We start from the raw sequence: 26684 nt of genomic DNA, 5'->3' as shown, positions 1-26684 counted from the left end.
TTGAAATTGCCGCGACCATGATTTCGATCGCGAAAATAGAGAAAACTAAAAGGCGTAGGGCGACGATTTAGGTGTCGTCAGAAAGAGGAGAAAGAGAGCTTTAAAATGATATCCATCTTTCCATAGTTACTTGTATTACACAGGACGACACTTTCCCCAGTGTCAGCAGCTCCATTCAGCAGAATGGAGCTGCTGACTTTAGGAAAAAGTCGCCCTGTGTAATACAATGTAACTATGGAAAGATGGATATCATTTTAAAGCTCTCTTTCTCCTCTTTCTGACGACACCTAAATCGTCGCCCTACGCCTTTTAGTTTTCTATATTTCCGCAGCAATTTCAATCGCGAAAATAGCGGAAACTAAAAGGCGTAGGGCGGCGGTTTATATATCATTGGAAAGAGGAGAAAGAGAGCATGATATGCATCTTTCTATAGTTTCCGCACTGCTTGTAGTCCCTTTAATAACAAAAACCATTACAATATTAGGACTAAAATGGGAACATACCATGTTTCCCAGAAAATAAGACACTGTCTTATATTAATTTTACCTCCAAAAATGTGCTAGGGCTTGTTTTCGGAGGGGGGCTTATATTTTTGAGGGGCATAAAATCTCTTGCTATGCTAGTGTATGGGGAGGTGTTCAGTCTCTTACCGCACCTCTCTTGTGGCTGTGTCCCCCTCCATTCCTCTGTAAACGTCTCCAGTATTCTAACACGGTCGGCGCCCTTGGACCCAGTTGTCGCACATGCACTGTATGCTGGGTTGGCTCTGTGACAGCACTCCCCTCTCATCATAGTCAATGTGTGCTGGGAATGCATCAAGGCACACGCACACATTGATTATGATGAGAGGAGAGCGCGGTCACAGAGCCGAACCAGCATACTGATATTCTACCAGTATACAGCTAGGGCTTATTTTCGGCAGAGGACTTATATTTCAAGCATGCTTGAAATATAAGCTAAGACTTATTTTCAGGGGAGGGCTTATTTTTGGGGAAACACAGTAGTAATCAGCATACATGGCAGCAGGTGGAGATTAAACATTGTGTTTACCTTATCCAGCTTATCAATAGAGGAGCACGCTGTGCTGAATTTGGAGTCCGGGATGCCACAAGCAGCAAGAATTCCAGACAGAAGTCTTCTGTCATTCACCTAATGTAAAACAGATATATGAATAAATTACTGAATGAGCTCACATTTGAAAAGCATCTTTCTACTTTAGCACATGAGCAGCTTAGGACAGTTGCGGCCTACTTGTATGTGTGCACCCCAATCCTAGGCTGTTAAATCAGCAGGGATAGCCTTACTATCCCACGAAAAACACACATATATAAGTAGATAAATACTTGTTCTACTTACATAACATATGTATTGTACTGTCCACATTTTGATTTCAGTGAATTTTATATAGTAAATAAAGAGAAAACTGTTGCAGGCATTTTCCATGTTTACTGCCTCTGACTGAAGCCAATCCTGATGTCATTTCCTCCTTTACTCTTTTTTTTTCTCCTAGAAACTGAACTGTCATCTCTACCTTGCTTTGTAAACACATGTGAGCACAGCATAGATCGTATTTCAGCAGTATCTGCAGAGGGGTGATGTGTATTTCCCTTCTCAGCCTCGTGTCACACTGAACTGCCCTCAGCCAATTAGTGAGGAGCAGGAATGTGAGAGGGGAGATAACAAGCATCCCTCTCCCCAGCAATGTACTAGAATACAGCCAAGCTGACCGATATAAGAAACATTTAGGATTATATTGGAATGCTTGCAATGCAGGGGCAGGTTGCTGGCTGCATTATAAACACAGAACAGTGGGTAAATGGAATTTGATTTTTATGGCTGACAAATGGGTACCATGACTCCCCCAAGGTTAATATACTTTCAATTGCTGTATTTTAGCATTTAATATAGAGTTCAGGATATGTACTGTATATTGAGTGGTTTATAGTACTGTATTAGCTAGGCCTATTCTTAACATTAGTTCTCAAGCAACCAGAAAGAACACCCATACGGCATCAGCCGATCCCCATGGGTGCCAGTTTACCGAGACTCTACTGTATTATGCCATTCGCGACTATATTGATTGTGAATGTACAACAATGCATAGGATGGATGTTCTTTGCTCCACTACTGTGATTATCAAATATCATATGGTTATTGTGCTAAGATGGTAGTCTAGACAATATTGACAGTGTGTCAAGTAATTCATTACTTATCACATAGGAGGGCCCTCCTGTGAATTCTGGCTGGCTCCAACACTTGAATAGTGTTATTTACTCTGCTGAAGACCATACAGTTAAGAGCTATAGTCTTTAATTGTGACTGAGGATGTTCTGGGGAAATATTTCCTGTACTCTGTTCTTCAATGCATGAGTCATAGGAGGGGATATCAGTGCTATCATCTATGGAGAAGTGATTAATCATCACTGAAGTGGATGGATGAATCCTGTAGGGAGTTTTCTTTTTGCTCCTTATACTCTAATAATCATTGTCATGCTTGTACTGCTATTAACGCATGCCTCATCTATGTATATATGCATAAACTAATATTCATGCTTGCTTGTCTATTATCTGGTTTGCTCTCGCTGGACCAGCGGTGAGTTTGTTGAGAAATTTGGTGGCAACCAGGGCCGGATTCCTGTAGAGGCCACAAAGGCCTGGGCCTTGGGTGCTGCAGCCCAAGGGGGGACCTGGATATTAAAGAGAAGTTAATACATATTAACTTCTTCCCGACCACCTAACGCCGATAGGCATCGGGAAGGTGTCAGCCACAGGACTGCGTAATGCCGAAAGGAGTCAAGTCTTGGGGCAGGGTTTTGCAGGGGATCGTGCGCGCTGATGCATGCGCATCTCTGCTTGTTCCACATCAGTCTACCAGTGGCAATCGCCGCTGGCAGACTGTTAGATGGCAAAACCAATGTCTATTTACATTGTACAGTGCTGCAATCTACAGCAGCGCTGTACTGGGAACAGTAGGGTGTCATTCGGCTGTGCCCTGGAGTGGCCCACAGAGTGATCGCTCTCATAGGCTGATGCCTATGAGAGACGATTGCGGGGATTGGCTGGCGGGAAGAGGGAGGGAGGGAAGAGGGTTAAAAAAATAGTAAATTTTATTATAAAAATAATAAATAAATTAATAATAAAAGATAACAAAAGCCTGCGGCAGCGATCAGAGCCCACTCACAGAAAGCCTGGTCACTAGGGGGGTTTAAACCTACTGTCCTGAAGTGGTTAAAGAGGAGGCTGAAAATCAGGAGCAGCATACGAAAAAGGGAAACTTGTACTCAAGGGAGCAGTTTATAAAAGAGAGGGGCTGCTGTACAAGGATGAAACACATGGAAGCCGGGGCTGTACATGGAATGGGAGGAGGGCTGCTGTACAAGGATGGAAGAGGGGGCTGTACATGGAATGGGAGGAACATTGCTGCACAAGAGAGCGGAGCCACAACATACTTTGCCTAGGGGCACATGAAGTATAAATCCAGCCTTGGTGGCAGCACCTTGTCCTGCTGGTTTTGATGCCCTTTGTGGGTAGAGAGGAATGGCTCTTACACAGGGGAACAGGAATTGCTCAATAAATAATGATAGACAGAGCTGGATTTGTACTCTTTACCACCCAAGGCCACTGTCACCAGCTGCCCCCCCTGCAGCATAGGTAGCAAGATGACACCTCCCCCTCCCCTCCAGTATAGGTAGCCAGATGACTCCCTTAACCCTCTTGGCGGTAACCCCGACCTACACTCGGGGTAGTCGCCGCAGAGGATTTCTCTCCCCCAGGAGGGATTTTTTTAATTCAATGTGCTTTAGCCTTTGTAGCTAGCACTTCGCTAGCTAACATTGTCCCCCAAGTCCCTCCGCTCTTTTTTGATTGCCCCCAATCGCCGCCGTTATACGTACCCCCCGGATCCTGCGATGGCGCAGCCTCTCCAATCAGCTCCCCTTATGTGGAGGATCGGGATTGCGCACGACGTCATGACTTAGATGACGTCATGTCCTATCGTCGCCATAGCGACGACCAAAGCTCATTGGGGAGGCTGCGGCTCTCGTGGGATCGCAGCTAGGTAACGTATAGCGGCAGCGATCAGAAGGGTGTCGGGGACTTGGGGAAAAATGGTAGCTAGCCTAGTGCTAGCTACAAAGGCTAAAGCAAATTTAATTCAAAAAATCCCTCCAGGGAGGTTAATCCCTCTTCCCCCCCCCCCCCTTCAGTATAGGTAGCCAGCTCGCCTTCACACCACAGCAGCCATCAGTGCCACTCATGTCTCTGCTCGTTTCCAGTGCAGAAGCTTCCTCTTCCCCTCTGACTCCAATCCTGCCCAAGTTCATGGCCGCCGGCCACAATGCAAACATGCACAGAGAGCAAGGTGGCTGCTGCACAGGTGGCTAGCAGCAGAGTACCGCGGTCAGGCGCTCGCCTGATCTCCCTGCATTGCAGCATTTGCAAGCTTGCAAATGCTGCATAAGTTCAGCTTGCTGCTTTGGTGCTCTTTCTTCTGTGGTGCCCTAGGCCATGGCCTAGGCGGCCTTGGCCTAAATCCGGCCCTGTAGATAGAGATGTGTTTTATTTGGGTCTAAAGTTAGCCATACATGGGTAAATAACAGCAAGCTATCAGTCACTTTTACATCAAAATTTAATGGTGCACTAATGATGAATGTACCACCTAGTGTCTTTCAATTTCAATCAGATTTTTCCTAACATTTATTTGAGTATCAACAAACCTACTGCCTCCATTAATGTTATACTGCTAGATGAACTAAAATTCTATTCATCAATCAATCATCCCCCAACTCCTCTGCCCCCCGCGCCACTTAAAGGACAACTGAAGCAAGAGTCATATGGAGGCTGACATATTTATTTCCTTTTAAAGCAATGCCAGTTGTCTGGTAGCCCTGCTGAGCCTCTGCCTCAAATACTTTTAGCCATAGGCTGAACAAGCATGCAGCAGATCAGGCGTTTCTGACATTGTCGGATCTGACAAGATTAGCTGCATGCTTGTTTCTGGTGTAATTTAGCCACTACTGCAACCAAATAGACCAGCAGGACAGTCCAGCAACTGGTATTGTTTAAAAGGAAATAAATGTCACAGCCTCTATATACCTTTCACTTTAGTTGACTTAACAAAATCTAATGTCATGCTAGAGCTTCCTTTTGATTGACCTGGATGCGTTCACACTATAAGATTGCCGTATCCAAGCAGCGCATGGCAATTTTACCGGGACTTTCAATTCAAGTGAGTACCGCCTGTTAAACCATAAGCGTCATGTGTGTTACCGGGATACCGCGTGGTGCAATGTGCGTTACCATAACAAGCAAGATGGGTATATATATATCATTATGAAAAAGTAACATGCACATTATAATGCGCAGAGTGTGAACTAAGCCAAACTGTCAAAAAATGATTAGAAGTTAATCAACTGGAAATGGGGTCAACAATTCACTGGAAGATTTGATCACATTTCCCAGAGGAGCAGACTGTATGTGGTCACCATAATTCATTGATGAACAATACAGCGACACGCTTCAACTAATATAGTGAAAAAGTAACAATGACAAAAATCTAAAAGGTATGGATTGTGGAAGGTGGTAAAAAGCTTAATTTTCCACTGGTTTAAAGTGGAAATTTAACCCAGGATTGAACTTGATCCTAATCGGTAGCCGATACCTCCTTTCACACAAGAAATCTTGACTGTTTTTCGAATAGATAATCAAGGACATTGATATTGTGGTGAAACCCCTCCCACAGTGTGATGTTATGAGCGGTCCTGACAGTTTCCTGTCTGTGGACCTCATTGCATTGTGGGAAATAACAAGTGTTTCCAAATGCCAAGCAAGCAATTTCTCCCTCTGTGTGTAGAACTCTCAGTAGACAAACATTCCACAGAAATCACCTGGCAGGACTACAGATGTGGCCACCTGTGATACATTTCACAGTCTAAATCAGGGAGAGCTATGGGACCCGGTGCGAGTTTTACATGGCCCGGTGCAGTCGCACTCGCAACCTCTGCACCCCCTATTGCTACGCCACTGAAGACAGGTACAATGAGAACCAGAGTGGAGTTGGTGCAGCTGCCAAGAGCAACCAATCAGAATCTTTGTTTCATTTAGCAGCTGAAAACCAATCACTTGCTCTGGGCAACTGAACCACCTGTCTTGATGAAGAAAACCCTTTGTAGTTTCAATGAAGTGGTTCCTTATTGCACAGAGTTTCTTATCAGCATTACTTTGTATCACGGTATGAGGGGGCTCCTGTACAAATTGCCCTGTCACCTCTGCTGCTGTACTGATGCAGAACGTGTCACCCCACATTACTAGAATACCACACATTACTTAATCTGATAGAAGCTTTTCCTGACAATGTGATAAATATGTATTGTGTGCTTACATAAAACATAATCTATGAAGTTCACCTTGGGAAAATGATTTGATTGGTTGTAGATAGGACATGCTGGACTGGTTACCACCAGGACTGAAGAAATCTCTGCTTGTGCTACTGTATATAGAGCAGAAGCCTCCCCAGTTCATACCTGTGTAGAAATGGAAATGTTGGCCAATGTCATTTATGACACTGAATGACATTAAGATGTACCTTAGGAATGACTCTTAACCTCCTTAGAGGTGGTAAGGCTTGGGACAGAAATCCGCAGCTCAGAGCAGTAATCCCGTGCCTGAGTGAGTTATTTCCAGGAGCTGCTACAGATCTCTCTGTGGTATTTTTTTTCTTGTTTTTTGGGTCTAAAATCTTGTGAAAAAATTGCATGGCTTTTAGACCCTAAGGCTAGTTACACACCAGGACATTGCATTTAGGGAACGTTATAGGGCACATAACGTGCCCCTAACACAACGCCTGGTGCTCTCTGGTGTGGACGTCGGAGTGAGCCGCGTTGTGCAGCTCACTCTGGCATCCGTGATGCCGTGATGCGTACTCTTGGACGCATGCGGCATCACGTGGTCTCGCCCGGCCAATCGCCGCACAGAGCGGCCGCTCCAGGAAGTAAACACTGCACGTCACTGAGTGCAGTGAATATTAATTAGCCATGTGCCCAGCCTCTCTCCCCTCCTCCCCAACATGACTGAGTATGTGCAAACAGTCTAACGCGGCTTAGCCGCGGAGAATGCACAGCATGCAGCACTTTGCTGCGTTACAATGTAACGCAACGTGGGCAGTGTGAACAGCCCACTTGTGTTACATTGCTGTACGTTGGGGTAGCGTTACAGGCTGCACTAACGAGCGCATGTAACGTCCCTGTGTGCAAGAAGCCTAAATCTGGAAATAATCATAATGCCAGGGAGGTTAAATATTTGGTTTCATTCATATACCATAGTTCCTCTATTATATGCGCAGATCTAATGGTGTGGACACACCTTTGATAGATGGGCGACATCACTGGACCAGGCTGCACAGATGCGAGTCAGCTGTGTAGCTGACGATGCATACTGTTGCTTTGGGGAGGGGTGACCAAGTGGCGCATGCATATTGTCGTGAGGCGGGAGGAGGAGCGGCATGCACAAAGAAATCTGCCATACCTGGGGCTGTGTTGATTTGCTTGCTTGTTGCAGGTCGGGTGCCTCTGTACACATGCTTGACCAAAGTTTCCTGAAGCAACCGATAATGACCGCCTCAGCCGACTTTAGTCAAGCGTGTATGAGGTAACAACGCAGAGTTGCTTATATAAGGTACGCTCAGCTTCTGACCACGTAATTATCATTGAGGTTAATGTCAAAATGGGTAAGATGAAATATTTAAGCTACTTTGAACGAGGGATGATAGCTGGTGCCAGGAGAGCAGGTGCTAGAATCTCTGAAACAATGGCTTGAGCTGTGAGAGGAGGGAATGTTATGAATTATGTTGTATTTAAGAATTATGTGCTTAAACCAATGAAATATATATAAAATAAAAAAGCTCTTGGAAAAAAGGGTGGGGATTGCTGCAAGTAGAATATCGGTAAAATTATCGATATTCTACTACTTAATTTCAATAGTAAAGTATCTGTAATCTTTACCGATATTTTACTATGTTTTAACCTAACCCTACTCTCACACAGAACCCGCCCTCTACCTATGCCTAACCCCTCCCTCTACCAATGACTAACCCTAAGCCCTCCCTCTACCAATGACTAACCCTAAGCCCTCCCTCTACCAATGACTAACCCTAAGCCCTCCCTCTACTGAAGCCTAACCTCATGCTCTCCCTCTACTGATGCCTAACCCTAAATCCTCCCTCTACTGATGCCTATCCCTAAGTACTCCCTCTACCATTGCTCAACCCTAATACCCTGGCACCCTAAACTTTGACCCTCCATGAACCTACCTACACCCCCACAATACCCCGCATAGGTAGCTGCAGGTGCCATTTAGTACTAGGATTCCACAGGTACCCTCAGTATTAAGTAGCCAGAGGTGCCCCCAGTTGAACGTATATCTCTTCAGTGTAACGCTGAGAGTTGGGTGAGTTGACTCATTTAAACTCCGCTCAGGACTCTGTATAGGGAAGGAGAAAGGGAGGCACTCAGGGAGGGGAGTGAAGCCGCCTTTCTATCATTAGGAGCCTGGAGGCATGTGCCTACAGTGCCTTATGGTAAATCCGGCCCTTGCCTAACCCTAAGCCCTCTCTCTACTGATGACTAACCCTAAGACCTCCCTGTACTGATGCCTAATGCCCTTCTTTAACACAAATTGAGGCTTTTATAATGGGCTTTTATAATGGGTGCCTACGGCAGCGTCCTTTTTACAGCAAGGGCTTCTGTGCCCTCTTTTCCTGCACCGATTCATCTTTAACACTTTCATGGATGTTACTGGGTCTAAACTTTGTACAGAGGTTTATGGTCAATTCAGGTCATAATCTAATTTCTGTACAACTGTCACCCAATGCATCTCATCCTACTTGAGATAGCAATAATGGTCACTTTGGAATTTTTCAATCATTCGCTACAGTATTCCCCTGCTGAGAGAGATACACTGCTCCTCTCCCTTCTCTACAGAAAACAAAATGTACACTGGGTCAAGCCAGCCACTCATGTCTGTATGTTTATCATTGTTCAGACTGATCTGATATCTGTACTAAAGGACAACTGTCAAAGTTAACTAAAATTCTAACTGACCCATATATTTCCAACAATTACTAGCAAATAGCAATACAAATAATTATTTTCATGTTTTCAGTGAAGAAAATATGACATTTACATAGATCAGGTTTCACTGCAAACATTACTATGGAGGACTGTGTCCGGCACATCCAGAAACAATCGTCACTGGCTATAAAGCTGCATCTACACGGGTAGATGCGGCGGCAATGCTCCTTAGTAATCGAGCCGCTGATGCGGCTCGATTGATAAGATCCGACAGGATGGATCTCCCCACCGCCGATTCCCTGCTCGCTCCCCGCAAGGGGACAATGGCAGGGAATCGAGCGGAAGCGGCGCCGGTGGGGACGAGCGGGGAATCGAATGCGGCGCACGCGCGGCGAGCGGGGACGCGGAAGTGGCGATCTGGCGGCTAATCGAGCCGCCGGATCGCTGCCTCATCTACCCGTGTAGATGAGGCTTGATACTGTGAATGGAATCTGCTCAGAGTGATGTAAACACAAATTGTTACAAACAGCTGGCAAACAAAGCTGTTTTTTTACACAGGCTGTGTGGAGAGACCTCTGAAAAGCTTTCTAGAGTTGCTGGCTAAAAACTCTATAGGTACGTGGGGTTTACAGAAAAACTGTTTCTTTGATAGTTGTTCTTAAGCTTTAGTTTATGAGTTTATGGTGGGATCATCTTTTGGGAAATTGATTGTTTCTGCTCTGCCAAAAGCACAGAACTTAAAGTGGTCTGAAACTTAGCATTTCTTATTTGCTCATTCAAACTGTTGAAAACATCACTTCCTTCTGCAGTGGAAAGCTCCTTCAGCTTGTGATCCACATCCGAAGTGGTGATAACATTATCTTTTGTCTACATTCCTCAGTTGTTACAATTAGTTACAGCCAGCCTCAAAACTCAAACGGAACTGTACTGAACTGATAAGCAGAGACAGATGAGACATTTACACTAGATAGCTGCTGTATTTATATATTAAAATCTATGAAGAAAACGCAATGGCAGCTTTCAGAGCAGATAAACTGTACTTTGGGACGTTGCAATTTGTAAACAGACAATATTACTTGCACACAAAAGCTAATATGGTAACTTTATGGGTAATACAAAGTAGGAAAGCACATTTTTATTAAATGATTTGTCAGAGTTTTATTCCACATTAACAGAACTGTAGAATACAATCTACAGAGTACATTATTTGAACATGACTGTCGCAGGAAAGTGATCTTTTATTGTATGAACCAAAGAATGTTTTATTTAGCGAGTATAGCTTTTATTCCCTTAATTTCCTTCTCTTTTTATTTAAAGTCTGTTCTTTTAATCTACTACTAATGACTACAGGAAAAGCAATCTTGTAATGTCACAAAGCCCCCTTTGTCATTGCGTTTCCTGGAAGGGTCCGGGAGGCATAGTGCCAGTAGTTGTCCACTTAAAAGACAAAATTAAGTTTTCTGAGCAGGTAATCAATTGCATGCCCCAGACAAACAAAGTTTGTGGTTTACACGACTGGGTTCGGTTCTTATGGGACATCGACCTGCTGCATTTCAATGAACAGTGCCTATAAAAAAACATTTTCACATTTGAGAGAGAAAGGGGGAGGGTGTTGGGACACAGGGGTTTGGATATTTGGGGGGAGGGGGGGGGGGTATTTTACTGGTAACAATATTGGACAGGGATGTGGGAGTATTTCTGCATCGTGATTTCAGCTGTATATAGCTTATCATCTGTTTTTCTTTTTTTGTCTGCCCATCGAAAATGCCTTTCTGTGTTTTAAATGAAAAATGTATAAATAAAAACGTTTTTGAAAAAAAAAATTCACGTTATTCCGATCCGCTCACCAAAGCACTGCCTGTACCATTTTTGGGGCGATTTGCCTCAATGGAAGGTAGAGGGAAATCGCAAAATGCTTAAAAAGCACATTGTATAGCTATTTCCCCAGCGCTTTTAAAAAGAAATACATTGTAATTATTATTTTCCGGGTCAAAGAGTTTACTTCCTGACTTGCGTCAGGAAGTAATGGATGGAGGTCTTTAGTATTTGGGTGGGTTAAGGTTAGGCACCACCGGGAGGGGGGTTTAAGGTTAGTAATCGTTAAAGGGAGTGTTCTTTGTGAGAATATTACCATAACTCCTAGATTTTTGAGATAAGAAAGAGGGACACTAAACCACGCCCCTGCCACACCTCTAACTATGCACCAGACACACCCCTAGTCACACATACTATAAAGATTTCAAAAGAAAAATATGTTGTTTTATAATTCAAACCACAATGGTCTTTTCTATCCTAGTTCAATTTCTTTTGTCAATTAAATACACCTTTTAGGAAAAAAATACATATATTTACATAAATCTGTACACGAGTCCTGAAAAGGGGACAAATGAGGGAGAAAGAGGGACATATTTTAGTACATGAATTGAGTAGACAGGCTCCTGTAGGCATGTGCGTACAGTGCCTTATGGTAAATCCGGCCCTGTAAGTAGTAGAATATTGGTAACTTTATAGATCTTCTATCGGCTATTTCCTGCACCCTTTTTAACGGGCTCCTTTAATGAATGTACGCCAAGGGGGACCCTGCACAATATTTGGTGGGTGGTTTTATATTTTCACCGATCAGCACATGCTCTTGTAACAGAAAAAGCACCCATGGTTCATAATCCAAGCAATCACAACTGCATGTAGCAAAAAGTAAGTATAAATTTTATTTAGGACGTGTCCAACAATAAAAACAACTGAATCTCCAGCATAAGGTGAGAGGGGATACGTGAATAATAGACAATTGGGTAATAAATATACAGCGCTGATGAGGCAAGTGTCTAAACAGTATGTCACATTGCACAGTTTACTGAACAGCGTCTACTCCTAAATATGACTATCTCAGTAACGTACACAGTATGAGATAGTCATATTTAGGAGTAGACACTGTTCAGTAAACTGTGCAATGTGACATACTGTTTAGGTCCTTTTCTCTTCGGCGAGTGTGCAGAGGGGCAGTGCTTTTGGAACGGTGAGGAGTTCATTTCATTTTGTTTTTCTGACAGCCATACTGTGTACGTTACTGAGATAGTCATATTTAGGAGTAGACGCTGTTCAGTAAACTGTGCAATGTGACATACTGTTTAGACATTTGCCTCATCAGCGCTGTATATTTATTACCCAATTGTCTATTATTCACGTATCCCCTCTCACCTTATGCTGGAGATTCAGTTGTTTTTATTGTTGGACACGTCCTAAATAAAATTCATACTTACTTTTTGCTACATGCAGTTGTGATTGCTTGGATTATGAACCATGGGTGCTTTTTCTGTTTGAAACTGTGTTAGTATTGTCCATGGAGATGGATAAATTTAGTTTGCTCTATATTTTGATGATATCACATGCTCTTGTAAGACGTCAGACTCTCCCATTATGTGCTAAGCTATTACTATATCTTTCCTTTATTTATAAAGCCGTATTCTATTATGCAGTGTGGTCCCTGTTGTGCTGGGCTGTAAGTTCAGTCATTTTTCTACTGTGCATCTAGTGTCTGATCTTTACCTCCACTGAACTTTTATATTGTGTTCGGCAAAGTTTATTCAGCAATTCCAGCTGCTCTTTTGGCCACATCTGATAGCATCCAAAATTTTGTTTGCTCACAAGTTCCCTCTTGAGGGTTCCGTGACGCTTATGGCAGCGCTCTACAATTATACATTCAGCTTTGTTGTCTGCTAACCTGTACTTCCCAGCACACACTGACAGGGAATTTGCATATGTCCAGAATAGTTCTGCCAGTTACAACTGAACGCCGTACAACTGCAAGTGCTGCCACAACGCAATCACATTAGTTTGAAATCTCTTTCGGTGACTACCCGGTGACAGTTACAAACGGACAATTACAGAGTACACATGAATAGCTCCCTCAGCAACTGGCATTTTGCATTTCTCAGTTTATGGAAAATAATTGCAGCAGAGTGCCAGAAACCTCTCATTTCTCCTTTACCTGTTGGGAGCACTTGTGTAAGTTCTAATTTTGGGAGAAAGGTACATTTTAATTTTACCCTTTTTAGCACATCGCAGAGGGGAGACCTCTTTCATAAGTAGTATTGACGACACCCACAAAATGGCTGTGTCTATAATAAATACTGTGCGTATTTAAGATTTCATGTTTTACAGTTATGAAACACTGAGGCCTCTTTTACACTTTACGCTGTAAAACAGATGCATTTTAAAGGAAACCTGAACTGAGTAAAATTATTTAAAATAAACACATGATGTACCTGTCACAGAAGAGCCGTGAGAAAAGAGAATGCAATCGCAATCGGTTTGCTGCACCGATTGTCATTGCGTTGCCAGGTCTGAATTGTCTGTCTGTGGATACCAGGCAGTCAAACCTGGGGTCCTTCCTTCTCTCAGCAGAGAAATAGCATTAACTTTAGGTGCAGGATGACTTTTGATTTGCTAATGAACTAGGAACAAACTCTTGTGTCCAAGAGGCTAGTGTTTATTTTTAATTACCTGAGGACAAAGGGTCTGCACTCTGGCACTCTGCACTCAGATAGGTGTCAATTGCTTCCACCATTTGGTGAGCCCAGAAAAGGGAGCTTCCCTCACAGCAGGAGGCCAGACGGCCTGACTCCGTCAGCAGCAGAGAGTAGATGAATGCTGTATATGATTTTTTGCCTATTTACGGAATACCGTAAATAGGATAGTTATGAGAGTGGTATCAATGGGTTTGTAGTGTCTTGCTGAACTTTTTGATACCAGTCTTGAGGGGCAAGGGGTACGCTACAACCAAATTATTAAACTTCTCAGGAACTGGACCCTGTACCCCAATCAAGTCTGATGTCAAGGGAATTATCATAATCTGAGGAATATTAATCTTTTATCAGCGCAAATGTGGCATTTAACGGTTTTGAGTTACAGCGTTTTATAAGTTTAAACCTAAATCCCTCTCCAAGGACTTGAAGTAGACTGGCGTTTGGACATCAAGTAAACAAAAAGTTGCTATAGTGGTAATAAGTGTGATTTACCTAATACCTTAATACGCTTATTTTCATTGTAGAAGCAGTAGAGTGTTAAACTGTGTTAGTCATCAGTAAAAACAGAAAGTAAACTTTGGGCTATTTTTTATTTTCTAAATAGTCTCTGATGATGTTACCATATACATTTTGTTTGCATAGATTGTAGGTTGTTTATACAGGTAGTCCCCGACTTACAAACACCTGACTTACAAACACCCAACTTATGAACGACTCACTCATAGAAATGGCCTGCAAATACGAAATTTGAAAACTTTTTTTTTGTCAAAGACCTTTTTTTTGAGAAAATCAAATTTTAAGAAATTCAAAGAAAATGTTTTATTTAAACCAGTAAAATAACATTTTGCTGTAGTATACAAAGGGACAGAGATGACACAGTGGGGAACACTGAAGGCACAGGGAACAGAGGTGACAGAGGGGAACAATGGGGGCACATAGAAGAGGTATAGGTGACAGAGATGGCATAGCGTTTCGACTTATAGACAGATTTAGGTTAAGAACGAACCTACATTCCCTATCCCGTTTGTTACCCAGAGATTACCTGTATATCTTTTCCTTTTCAGGTTCTGTGAAATTGTTTAGTTTAGGTCATGTTCCCATATAATGCACGTGGTGGCAGTGATTGTATGTGTATGCATACCTTCCCAATTCTCTTGGTAACTTGCGCTCAACTGGCTGGTACGTAGATTGTGGCCCCGAATGTTGGAAAATCTATGTGCAGTCTGCGAGAGATCAGACGGGGACAGGGGTGGTTTGACAGTAAATTTCATTTTGATGAGGTATCTGTCACCTTGGCAGCAGAATATAGATAGAATATATAGAATATAGACAGAAATAGAAACCACACACACACACACGCACGCACGCACGCACGCACGCACGCACACACACACACACACACACACACACTCTCCTCAGAATAAGAAGACTGTATTCCTCAGTTTTAGCTGCCCCTCTGAGATATGGAGAGAGCTCCAGGCACACAGTCAGAGCACATTGCAATTGTTCTTTCTCTGCTAGCCATAGGGCTGTACTCTGTTTTTTTTTGTCAAACACATTTTGTTTGAAGACAGTGAGGAAAATTAAACAGCTCTTTGCAGAAAAGCCACACATCAGCAGTGCATGTGTGCTTGTCACATTTCACACGGGTACAATAATAAAGTGTTACATCGTACACGGTGCATTGTTCCACTCAATTTGTCTCGCCCCATTCACTGAGTGCCAACACGTACATTGTTATACAAGCAAGGGAAAAAGAAAAACAATACGGAGAGCCATGAAGTACACTCCTAGCTCTGCTGCAGTTCTATAGGGTCTTTAAAGGGGCATTATGGTGAAAATCATGCTGTTCCATTATCCTCACATCAGTTATTTAATATGGAAATCATAAATTTCACCATAGACCTTGTGTTAAAAAAAATTGTTCCTAACACCACCCTACTCCCCTACACAGCTGCGCTGCGTCATTACATCAGCTCTTGTAATGGACTGCTCTCTGCTAAACTATTAGCAAACACTCTACACAGCTGATTTAAAATGCACACTACAGAGCCGTACTGTTGTTTTCACACGTAACTAGCTAAGTAAATAAATAAACTGCTAATTAATTACTTACTTAGCAGCCTGTTTACTTATTTACTTAGCTACTTAGGTATTTTAACACAAGGTTTATGGTGAAATTTTTGCTGGCCATATTAAATAACTGATATGGGGATAATAGAACAGCATAATTTTCACCATAGTGCCCCTTTAACTGGTTACTGGTCCAATGATCTCCAGCACTAGAGGCAGAAAATCCAAAGTTCTCCCCCCCCCTACCCAAATTGTGCCTGCCTAGTGTAGGTAACAAATGTGCCACCTGAATTAGAAAGACCTCTGCCCAGTATAGTAACATGTGCCCCCAGTTATTAGGTGCCCCCTCCCGCTTTCATATCTTGCCATAGTTACCCTAAAGTGTCAATCCATAACCTCATTAACTAGAATGGGGCCTGGGATCAAAATTGACAAATGGCTGCTGGCCTAGAAAATTGCATAAAGAGTAAATCCAGTGAAAATAATGTCATAAAAAAGTGGCTTCATTTTTACAATAATTATGTATAAATGATTTAGTCAGTATTTGCCCATTGAAAAATCTTTCCTCTTACATTCTGACATTTATCACATGGTGACATTTTTACTGCTGGCAGGTGATGTCGGTGGAGGGAGATGCTGCTTGCTTTTTTGGCAGTTGGAAACAGCTGTTATTTCCCACAATGCAATGAGGTTCACAGACAGGAAACTGTCAGGACCATGGTCTTGACATCACACTGTGGGAGGGGTTTCACCGCAATATTAGCCATACAGACCCTCCTGATGATCCGTTTGAGAAAAGGAAAAGATTTCTCATGGGAAAGAGGGCATCAGCTACTGATTGGGATGAAGTTCAATTCTTGGTTACGGTTTCTCTTTAAAGTGTACCTAAGCCCAACCTCGGGCACAAAATCACATACTTACCTAAGAAGAGGGAAGCCTCTGGATCCTAATGAGGCTCTCCTCACTGTCCGCTGTTGCAGAGCCTCCAAAGATTACCTACAAGGGCTTGTTGGTAATCTGATTAGGGATGCACTCCTCTTCAAGCATAGTGTGGCTGTACTGTGCCTGCCCACAGTAAGCCAAAACTGCTTGTGCGCGAGCGGCTCTGAGCTACTGTGCAGGTAGGTGTGTTAGAAGAGGATCTAATTATGCCAGAAACATGTCAATAATTCTACTGAAATAACATAATTGCAACAGTATTGTGACGGAATGGGAACCTTCACAGTTTCCCTCCTGGGTTTTCCATAGGTTAAAGCGGACCCAAACCAAAAAATGTTTTAATTCAAAATATTTAGTTGCACCACTCTGACACATACAAAGATAAATAAACACTCCTTCAAGCCTATGAGCATTTCAGGGCATGCTTTTCACCCTTCTCTTTTCATAGCTAGGGTTATACAGGTGGCAGCCATTAACAATTTCTCCTTTGCTGGACACCTCATACTCAACCAGTCTGCCGGATTCTGCCCTAGCAATATGAAAGGAAGGGAGGGGTTCCTCCAATAAATTTAAAATATTTTATATTTGTCATCATGCAGCTAAAAAAAGGCTGCTATTTATTATTATAATTTAGAAAATAGATTTTATTTCTGAAATCTTGTATTTTTAATTCGGGTCCACTTTAATTGCTCTGACCAATGTGAATTCTCAAGCAGGAAGGCTTTTCACACGTCAGATTAATGAACCAATGGGGAATTTTTGGGGGGTTCCCATTCAGTCACTGTCTTGTGGCAAGCTGGAAGCTGGGCCCGCCGCATGGCACCGCCAGAAGCAGTCCTTCAGGGAATACCACGTATTCCCTGTTAGACATCCGGCCCAATAGGTAGCGACGTGCGCTTGCGGTCACTTCCTGTTTTTGGAACGCAGAAGTGCATTGCATAAATACGCTTCTGTGCATGCGCAACGCGTAAAACCTGCAGCGGGTGTTTACACTTACATGCATCACCATAGACTTACATGACTTCCAGTCCGGTGCAGAGTGACGCACGGTAATGTAGTTTTGGAAGCGCATCAGATTGAGGACTATTGGTGAACCGCGACGCAGGTAATGTGATTTCCCTCATAGGTTTTCATTGGAGTGCAGTAGCAATGCGTCAATCTGATGCACCACACTGCCCCAGTGTGAAAGGGCCCTGAGGATCCTTTGCAGGAAGGACTGCTATTTGTCTAGATCAGTCGTCCTCAAACTAAGGCCCGCGTGCCGAATGCGGCCCCCTGAGGCTCTTTTACCGGCCCCCAACACACAAAATGTATTACTTATAGATGCAATCTGCTACATCTTTAAATATTGGTGGTCCACATATAGAACAGCAGTGGTGGCACCACCCATCCACATGGAAGCCAGAAAGAAGCAATTCGCTGGTTTCCAGTCACATTCCACATCAGGCGACACTATTGTCCAATTGCACTTCATGTTGTCACCTGGGTATGCTTCACTGTCTGCTCCGCAAAGACATCATTTTACGTATACTCCGGCCCCCCAGCAGTCTGAAGTATGTTGACCCGGCCCTCGACCCAAAACGTTTGGGGACCCCTGGTCTAGATCAATACATCAATCGGGGATCCAACTGGGAGATTCAAAGGCTGCTGCTGGAGCTACCTGCTCATTATAGCAATAGTCCAGCGGTGCAGAATTATTATTTTTTTTTTGGGGGGGGGGGGTGGTTTGGGGTGTTTGGTTGTCTTTAATCAAGGTCTACCAAATGTGATAGAGGGTTACGATTGCGACAACTTGTAAGATCCGAATTAAAGCCAGGGAATAAAACTTTTTTGTGTGTGTGTTTTTGTTTTTTTTAAAGAGGAATGGAAACGTTTTCTTTAAATCACTTATTAAGGTGTTGTGTACAGGCATTAAAAAGCGGAGCAACACACTGAAAAATGTACATGCGTACTGCATTGATAGCCCCTTAAAATCGTGCAGTGCTGCTGTACACGATAATTTATAAGAAAACATCTCGGGGTGTTATCAGCAAAATATGATATTTTGAAAATTGCACAAAACTAAAATGGCCTTTTGATCATCGTGGCCTGAAATTCTATTTTGAGATATACATTTAGCTGGTACTGAAATCATACGAACCTAAAACCAAAAGTTAAGTAAAGGAGGAAGAAACAGAATGTGATGGACACAGCCTCAAAGTTGTTAAAACTTTTAAAGCTACCCATTAACGATAGAAGTCTTAGTAAACAAGCATTTCTTTGATTGGATCATTTTAGTTTTTAATTGAACCACAGCATTAAGGGGTCCAAACTATTCCCAATCTTGTAAGTTGTGGTTGTATGCATGAAAGAATCCACCATGCTGAAAAACCTGTTAAGGTATCGGTTGATAATACAATGGTTTGGGTTTAATTGAGCCCACTCACTTCTCTGTTTTTATTACTTTGTGTTCCCCTCCGCTTCTCCCTACATAGTTAAAAGCAGCGGCAGCATGTCTCATCAGCGATCAGAGACCTAACCTCTCCTTCACTCTTCCCTTAGTACTGGCTTTTGCTGATTACATCATTACACACAGCCAGCACTAGGGGAAGAATGAGGGGGAGGAGAGGTCTCTGATTGCTGCAGGAGCCAATGGATCAGGTGAGATGTGCTGTCGCTGCTTTTAACTATGCACAGGGAGCGGAGGAGTGGATGAAGAAACTGGGTAAACAAAGAAGGACATGGGTATAATGCAGGGAGTCCTCAACATTGCCACAGATTGGCGGTTCGTATCCACAGGGGTTCGTAAGTTGGAGACTCCCTGTATTTGGAATATAAGATACAGTGACTTTCTCTCCCCCCTCCCTTTTTTTAAACCTCTTTTTATTGATTCAGGATGAATAAAAGTAGTAATTAAAGACATTCAATTCCAATGTTATTAACAAGCATCATACTGAATCATGCATATTTTACATTCAAGATTCCTCGAATACAGGAGCAGAACAATAACATCACAAAGGATAAATAATTGCTAGTGAGAATAATAGAGATCTAAAACGCAAGTCTCTGTGGTGTATATACTAAGGCAAGTTTTTAAATGTTCATAGCACCTTAATTGCAGCTAAGATATATTAATCTCCTTTGCCATTTATAAACAAGAACCAATCTTATCAACATGAACATAACAACTGCAGGTCACACATTCCCCCCCCCCCCTTTCTTGGCTTTCTTCCATTTAGCTCCCCATTTTAAGTGTCGTTTAATATAAGGATGACATTTTAAGTAATATCAGGTAGCCTCCTACTTCGCCCTTTAAAGGGACTCTGAGCAGTGCAGTAACTATGGAAAGATGCATATCATTTTGAAGCTCTCTTTCTCCTCTTTCCAATGATATATAAACCGCCGCTCTACGCCTTTTAGTTTTCGCTATTTTCGCGATCGAAATTGTGACAAACTGAAAGGCGTAGGGCGGCGGTTTATATATCATTGAAAAGAGGAGAAAGAGAGCTTCAAAATGATATGCATCTTTCCATAGTTACTGCACTTTTTGGAGTCCAGCATTGTATTACACAGGACGACACTTTCCCCAGTGTTGGCAGCTCCATTCAGCACAATGCAATGAAATATAAGGAACCCAAGGGGATATAGATACAAACATCATGCTGGTAGGTGTGAGGATATAATTAATTAGTTGTGGGTATGCTTAAAGGCATACCCACAGGCACTGCTCGGAGTCCCTTTAAATACCATTCAGTGTCTTCAAAGAATCTCATTAATTGTATAATTTGGGGTCTTGTGAAGGTTTTTTCGATGTACCCTGCCATGTATTGACAAATTTTGGGATTCTCCCCATTTTTGAGGGAGAAAAAAATGTGTGTCTCATATTCCCAAAAAATACGGGACTCTACCAGCAAGTAGTTCCAAAAGCTGCCTGAGGAGTACTGAAGACCTAGCAGGTCGAATACCTTCAACCTGGGAGGACCCATGAACGATGGGATGGAGTAAGGACCAGGAAGGCTATGGTATCCAAAGCCTTCCCTCTACTTATGTATTGTTATTATGTTACCTCACTTAAAGGGATCCTTAAAGGTAACCTTAAGTCAGGGGAAAAAATGAGTTTAACTCACCTGGGGCTTCCCTCAGCCCCCTGCAGCTGACCGGTGCCCTCGCAGCCCCGTTCCGATGCTCCTGGACCCGCCGGCGGCGACTTCCGGTTTCGCCGTTACCGGCCGACAGGCAGGGGAACACGAGTGATTCTTCGCGTTCCCAGCCACAATAGCACCCCCTACGCTGATATTGCGGCAAGGAAGGCCGCAATAGCAGTATAGGGGGTGCTTTTGTGGCTGGGAACGCGAAGAATCAGTCGTGTTCCCCTGCCTGTCGGCCGGTGACGGCGGGTCCAGGAGCATCGGAGCGAGGCTGCGAGGGCACCGATCAGCTGCAGGCGGCTGAGGGAAACACAAGGTGAGTTAAACTCATTTTTTCCCCTGAATTAAGGTTACCTTTAAGCATGCAAAAAAAAAAAAAAAAGTCTACCAGCCCCTGCACCCATCCCATGCCCTCACAGTCACTTCCGGATCCTCCGATCCCCCGCCGCCAGCTACAGTGGGATGCAAAAGTTTGGGCAATGTTGTTAATCGTCATGATTTTCCTGTATAAATCATTGGTTGTTAACTATAAAAAAAAGTCAGTTAAATATATCATATAGGAGACACAGTGATATTTGAGAAGTGAAATTAAGTTTATTGCATTTACAGAAAGTGTGCAATAATTGTTTAACCACTTGCCGACCGCCCCCAGCCGATGGGCGGCGGCAAAGACTGGGCCTAAACGACCGCAATACGCCCATCGGCGGAGGCGGCATGGTTATGCGGCGATCGCGTCATTCGTGACGCGATCAGCCGCCGGTGACTGGCTCCGTCCCCTCGTGCTGTAACCCGCCGGCCGTTCGGAAGCGCCGGCGGGTTACTAGCACCCGGATCGCCGCATGGATTAGGTATAATAGGCTTTGTAATGTATACAACGCCTATTATACAGGCTGTCTCCTGCCCTGGTGGTCCCAGTGTCCGAGGGACCAACAGGGCAGGCTGCAGCCACCCTATGTCGCACCCAAGCACACTGAAATCCCCCCCCTGCCCCCTGATCGCCCACAGCATCTCTCAGACCCCCCCACCTGCCCACCCCCCAGACCACTGTTTGCACCCAGTCACCCCCCTAATCACCCATCAATCACTCCCTGTAACTCTCTGTCAACGCTATTTTTTTTTTAACCCTAAACTGCCCCCTGCTCTCTCCTGATCACCCCCCCCCACCCCTCAGATTCTCCCCAGACCCCCCCCCCCCCCTGTGTACTGTATGCCTCTATCTCCCCTGTAATAACCCACTGATCACCTGTCAATCACCTGTCAATCACCCATCAATCACCCCCTGTCACTGCCACCCATCAATCAGCCCCTAACCTGCCCCTTGCGGGCAATCTGATCACCCACCCACACTAATAGATTGCCCGCAGATCTGACATCAGATCACCTCCCAAGTGCAGTGTTTACATCTGTTCTCTACCCTAAACACCCACTAATTACCCATCAATCACTCCCTATCACCACCTGTCACTGTGACCCATCAGATTAGACCCTAATCTGCCCCTTGTGGGCACCCAATCACCCGCCTACACGCTCAGATTGCCCTCAGACCCCCCCCCCCTTATCAATTCGCCAGTGCATTATTTACATCTGTTCTTCCCTGTAATAACCCACTGATCACCTGTCAATCACCTATCAATCACCCCCTGTCACTGCCACCCATCAATCACCCCCTGTCACTGCCACCCATCAATCAGCCCCTAACCTGCCCCTTGCGGGCAATCTGATCACCCACCCACACCAATAGATCGCCCGCAGATCCGACATCAGATCACCTCCCAAGTGCAGTGTTTACATCTGTTCTCTACCCTAAACACCCACTAATTACCCATAAATCACCCATCAATCACCCCTATCACCACCTGTCACTGTTACCCATCAGATTAGGCCCTAATCTGCCCCTAGGGCATCCAATCACCCGCCCACACCCTCAGAACACCCTCAGACCCCAGCCCTGACCACCTCGCCAGTGCATTGCTTGCATCTATTTCCCCATTCTAATCACACCTTGAGACACCCATCAATCACCGCCTGTCACCACCTGTCACCCCCTAGCACACCTACCCATCAGATCAGGCCCTAATTTGCCCCGTGTGGGCTCCTGATCACTCGGCCAAACCCTCAGATCTCCCTCAGACCCCCTTCCGATCACCTCCCCAGTGCATTGATTGCATCTATTTTCCCCTCTAACCACCCCCTGAGACACCCATCAATCACCTCCTGTCACCCCCCTAGCACTCCTATCCATCAGATCAGGCCCAATACAACCTGTCATCTAAAAGGCCACCCTGCTTATGACCGGTTCCACAAAATTTGCCCCCTCATAGACCACCTGTCATCAAAATTTGCAGACGCTTATACCCCTGAACAGTCATTTTGAGAAATTTGGTTTCCAGACTACTCACGGTTTTGGGCCCGTAAAATGCCAGGGCAGTATAGGAACCCCACAAGTGACCCCATTTTAGAAAAAAGACACCCCAAGGTATTCTGTTAGGTGTATGACGAGTTCATAGAAGATTTTATTTTTTGTCAAAAGTTAGCAGAAATTGATTTTTATTGTTTTTTTCACAAAGTGTCATTTTTCACTAACTTGTGACAAAAAATAAAATCTTCTATGAACTCACCATACACCTAACAGAATACCTTTGGGTGTCTTCTTTCTAAAATGGGGTCACTTGTGGGGTTCCTATTCTGCCCTGGCATTTTAGGGGCCCTAAACCGTGAGGAGTAGTCTAGAAAACAAATGCCTCAAAATGACCTGTGAATAGGACGTTGGGCCCCTTAGCGCACCTAGGCTGCAAAAAAGTGTCACACATGTGGTATCGCCGTACTCAAGAGAAGTAGTATAATGTGTTTTGTGGTGTATTTTTACACATACACATGCTGGGTGGGAGAAATCTCTCTGTAAATGGACAATTGTGTGTAAAAAAATCAAAAATGTGTCCTTTACAGAGATATTTCTCCCACCCAGCATGGTTATATGTAAAAATACACCACAAAACACATTATACTACTTCTGAGTACGGTGATACCACGTGTGACACTTTTTTGCAGCCTAACTGTGCTAAGGGGCCCAAAGTCCAATGAGTACCTTTAGGATTTCACAGGTCATGTTGAGACATTTGGGTTCAAGACTACTCCTCACGGTTTAGGGCCCCTAAAATGCCAGGGCAGTATAGGAACCCCACAAGTGACCCCATTTTAGTAAGAAGACACCCCAAGGTATTCTGTTAGGTGTATGATGAGTTCATAGAAGATTTTATTTTTTGTCACAAGTTAGCGGAAATTGATTTGTATTGGTTTTTTTTCACAAAGTGTCATTTTCCGCTACCTTGTGACAAAAAAAAATCTTCTATGAACTCACCATACTCCTAACAGAATACCTTGGGGTGTCTTCTTTCTAAAATGGGGTCACTTGTGGGGTTCCTATACTGTCCTGGCATTTTAGGGGCCCTAAACCGTGATGAGTAGTCTAGAATCCAAATGCCTCAAAATGACCTGTGAATAGGACGTTAGGCCCCTTAGCGCACCTAGGTTGCAAAAAAGTGTCACACGTGGTATCGCCGTACTCAGAAGAAGTAGTATAATGTGTTTTGGGGTGTATTTTTATACATACCCATGCTGGGTGGGAGAACTCTCTGTAAATGGACAATTGTGTGTAAAAAAAAAATCAAATAATTGTCATTTACAGAGAGATTTCTCCCACCCAGCATCTGTATGTGTAAAAAATACACCACAAAACACATTATACTACTTCTCCTGAGTACGGCGATACCACATGTGTGGCACTTTTTTGCACCCTAAGTGCGCTAAGGGGCCCAAAGTCCAATGAGTACCTTTAGGATTTCACAGGTCATTTTGCGGCATTTGGTTTCAAGACTACTCCTCACGGTTTAGGGCCCCTAAAATGCCAGGGCAGTATAGGAACCCCACAAATGACCCCATTTTAGAAAGAAGACACCCCAAGGTATTCTGTTAGGAGTATGGTGAGTTCATAGAAGATTTTATTTTTTGTCACAAGTTAGCGGAAAATTACACTTTGTGAAAAAAAAAAAACAATTAAAATCAATTTCCGCTAACTTGTGACGAAAAAAAAAAAATCTTCTATGAACTCACCATACTCCTAACAGAATACCTAAAATGGGGTCATTTGTAGGGTTCCTATACTGCCCTGGCATTTTAGGGGCCCTAAACCGTGAGGAGTAGTCTTGAAACAAAAATGACCTGTGAAATCCTAAAGGTACTCATTGGACTTTGGGCTCCTTAGCGCAGTTAGGGTGCAAAAAAGTGCCACACATGTGGTATCGCCGTACTCAGGAGAAGTAGTATAATGTGTTTTGGGGTGTATTTTTACACATACCCATGCTGAGTGGGAGAAATATCTCTGTAAATAGACAATTGTGTGTAAAAAAAAAATCAAAAAATTGTCATTTACGGAGATATTTCTCCCACCCAGCATGGGTATGTGTAAAAATACACCCCAAAACACATTATACTACTTCTCCTGAGTACCGCAATACCACGTGTGGCACTTTTTTGCAGCCTAACTGCACTAAGGGGCCCAAAGTCCAATGAGCATCTTTAGACTTTACAGGGGTGCTTACAATTAGGCACCCCCAAAATGCCAGGACAGTGAACACACCCTACAAATGACCCCATTTTGGAAAGTAGACACTTCAAGGTATTCAGAGAGGAGCATAGTGAGTCCGTGGCAGATTTCATTTTTTTTTTATGCAAGTTAGAAGAAATGGAAACTTTTTTTTTTTTTTTGTCACAAAGTGTCATTTTCCGCTAACTTGTGACAAAAAATCTTCTATGAACTCACTATGCCTCTCAGTGAATACTTTGGGATGTCTTCTTTCCAAAATGGGGTCATTTGGGGGTATTTATACTATCCTGGAATTTTAGCACCTCATGAAACATGACAGGTGGTCAGAAAGTCAGAGATGCTTCAAAATGGGAAAATTCACTTTTGGCACCATAGTTTGTAAACGCTATAACTTTTACCCAATCCAATAAAATATACACTGAATGTTTTTTATTATCAAAGACATGTAGCAGAATAACTTTCGCGCTCAAATGTATATGAAATTTTACTTTATTTGAAAAATGTCAGCACAGAAAGTTAAAAAAGTCATTTTTTTGACAAAATTCATGTCTTTTTTGATGAATATAATTAAAAAAAACTCGCAGCAGCAATCAAATAGCACCAAAAGAAAGCTGTATTAGTGACAAGAAAAGGAGGTAAAATTCATTTAGGTGGTAGGTTGTATGACCGAGCAATAAACCGTGAAACCTGCAGTGGTCTGAATGGAAAAAAGGCTCTGGTCCTTAAGGGGCGAAAAGACTGTGGTCCTCAAGTGGTTAAATACATTTAGGCAGGTGCATAAATTTGGGCACTGTTGTCATTTTATTGATTCCAAAACCTTTAGAACTAATTATTGGAACTCAAATTGGCTTGGTAAGCTCAGTGACCCCTGACCTACATACACAGGTGAATCCAATTATAAGAAAGAGTATATAAGGGGGTCAATTGTAAGTTTCCCTCCTCTTTTACATTTATCTGAAGAATAGCAACATGGGGGGTCTCAAAACAACTCTCAAATGACCTGAACACAAAGATTGTTCACCATCATGGTTTAGTGGAAGGATACAGAAAGCTGTCTCAGAGATTTCAGTTGTCTGTTTCCACAGTTAGGAACATATTGAGGAAATGGAAGACCACAGTCTCAGTTCAAGTTAAGGCTCAAAGTGGTAGACCAAGAAAAATCTCGGACAGAAGCGATGAATGGTGAAAACAGTCAGAGTCAACCCACAGACCAGCACCAAAGACTTACAACATCATCTTGCTGTCGATGGAGTTACTGTGCATCTATCAACCATTCGGTGCACTTTACACAAGGAGATGCTGTATGCAGTGGAAGCCTTTTCTCCACCCACAGCAAAAACAGAGCCGCTTGCGG

General features: G+C 43.4%; 1 protein-coding gene across 4 annotated transcripts in view; it reads right to left on the bottom strand.

Moving 5' to 3' along the window:
• The window catches only part of LOC137564215 (histidine--tRNA ligase, cytoplasmic-like), a 152334-nt gene that overhangs the window by 56151 nt on the left and 69499 nt on the right, over window positions 1-26684 (bottom strand). For all 4 annotated transcript variants that reach the window (XM_068277801.1, XM_068277800.1, XM_068277803.1 and 1 more), the window contains exon 8: window positions 1051-1149. In XM_068277801.1, coding sequence (XP_068133902.1) covers window positions 1051-1149 — 99 coding nt within the window. The remainder of the gene's footprint in view (window positions 1-1050; window positions 1150-26684) is intronic.

This window comes from Hyperolius riggenbachi, chromosome 3 (assembly GCF_040937935.1).
Source record: "Hyperolius riggenbachi isolate aHypRig1 chromosome 3, aHypRig1.pri, whole genome shotgun sequence".
In the NCBI taxonomy this organism is placed as follows: domain Eukaryota; kingdom Metazoa; phylum Chordata; class Amphibia; order Anura; family Hyperoliidae; genus Hyperolius; species Hyperolius riggenbachi.
The sequence above is the reverse complement of the archived record's forward strand: the minus strand, read 5'-3'. Positions and strand labels throughout refer to the sequence as shown.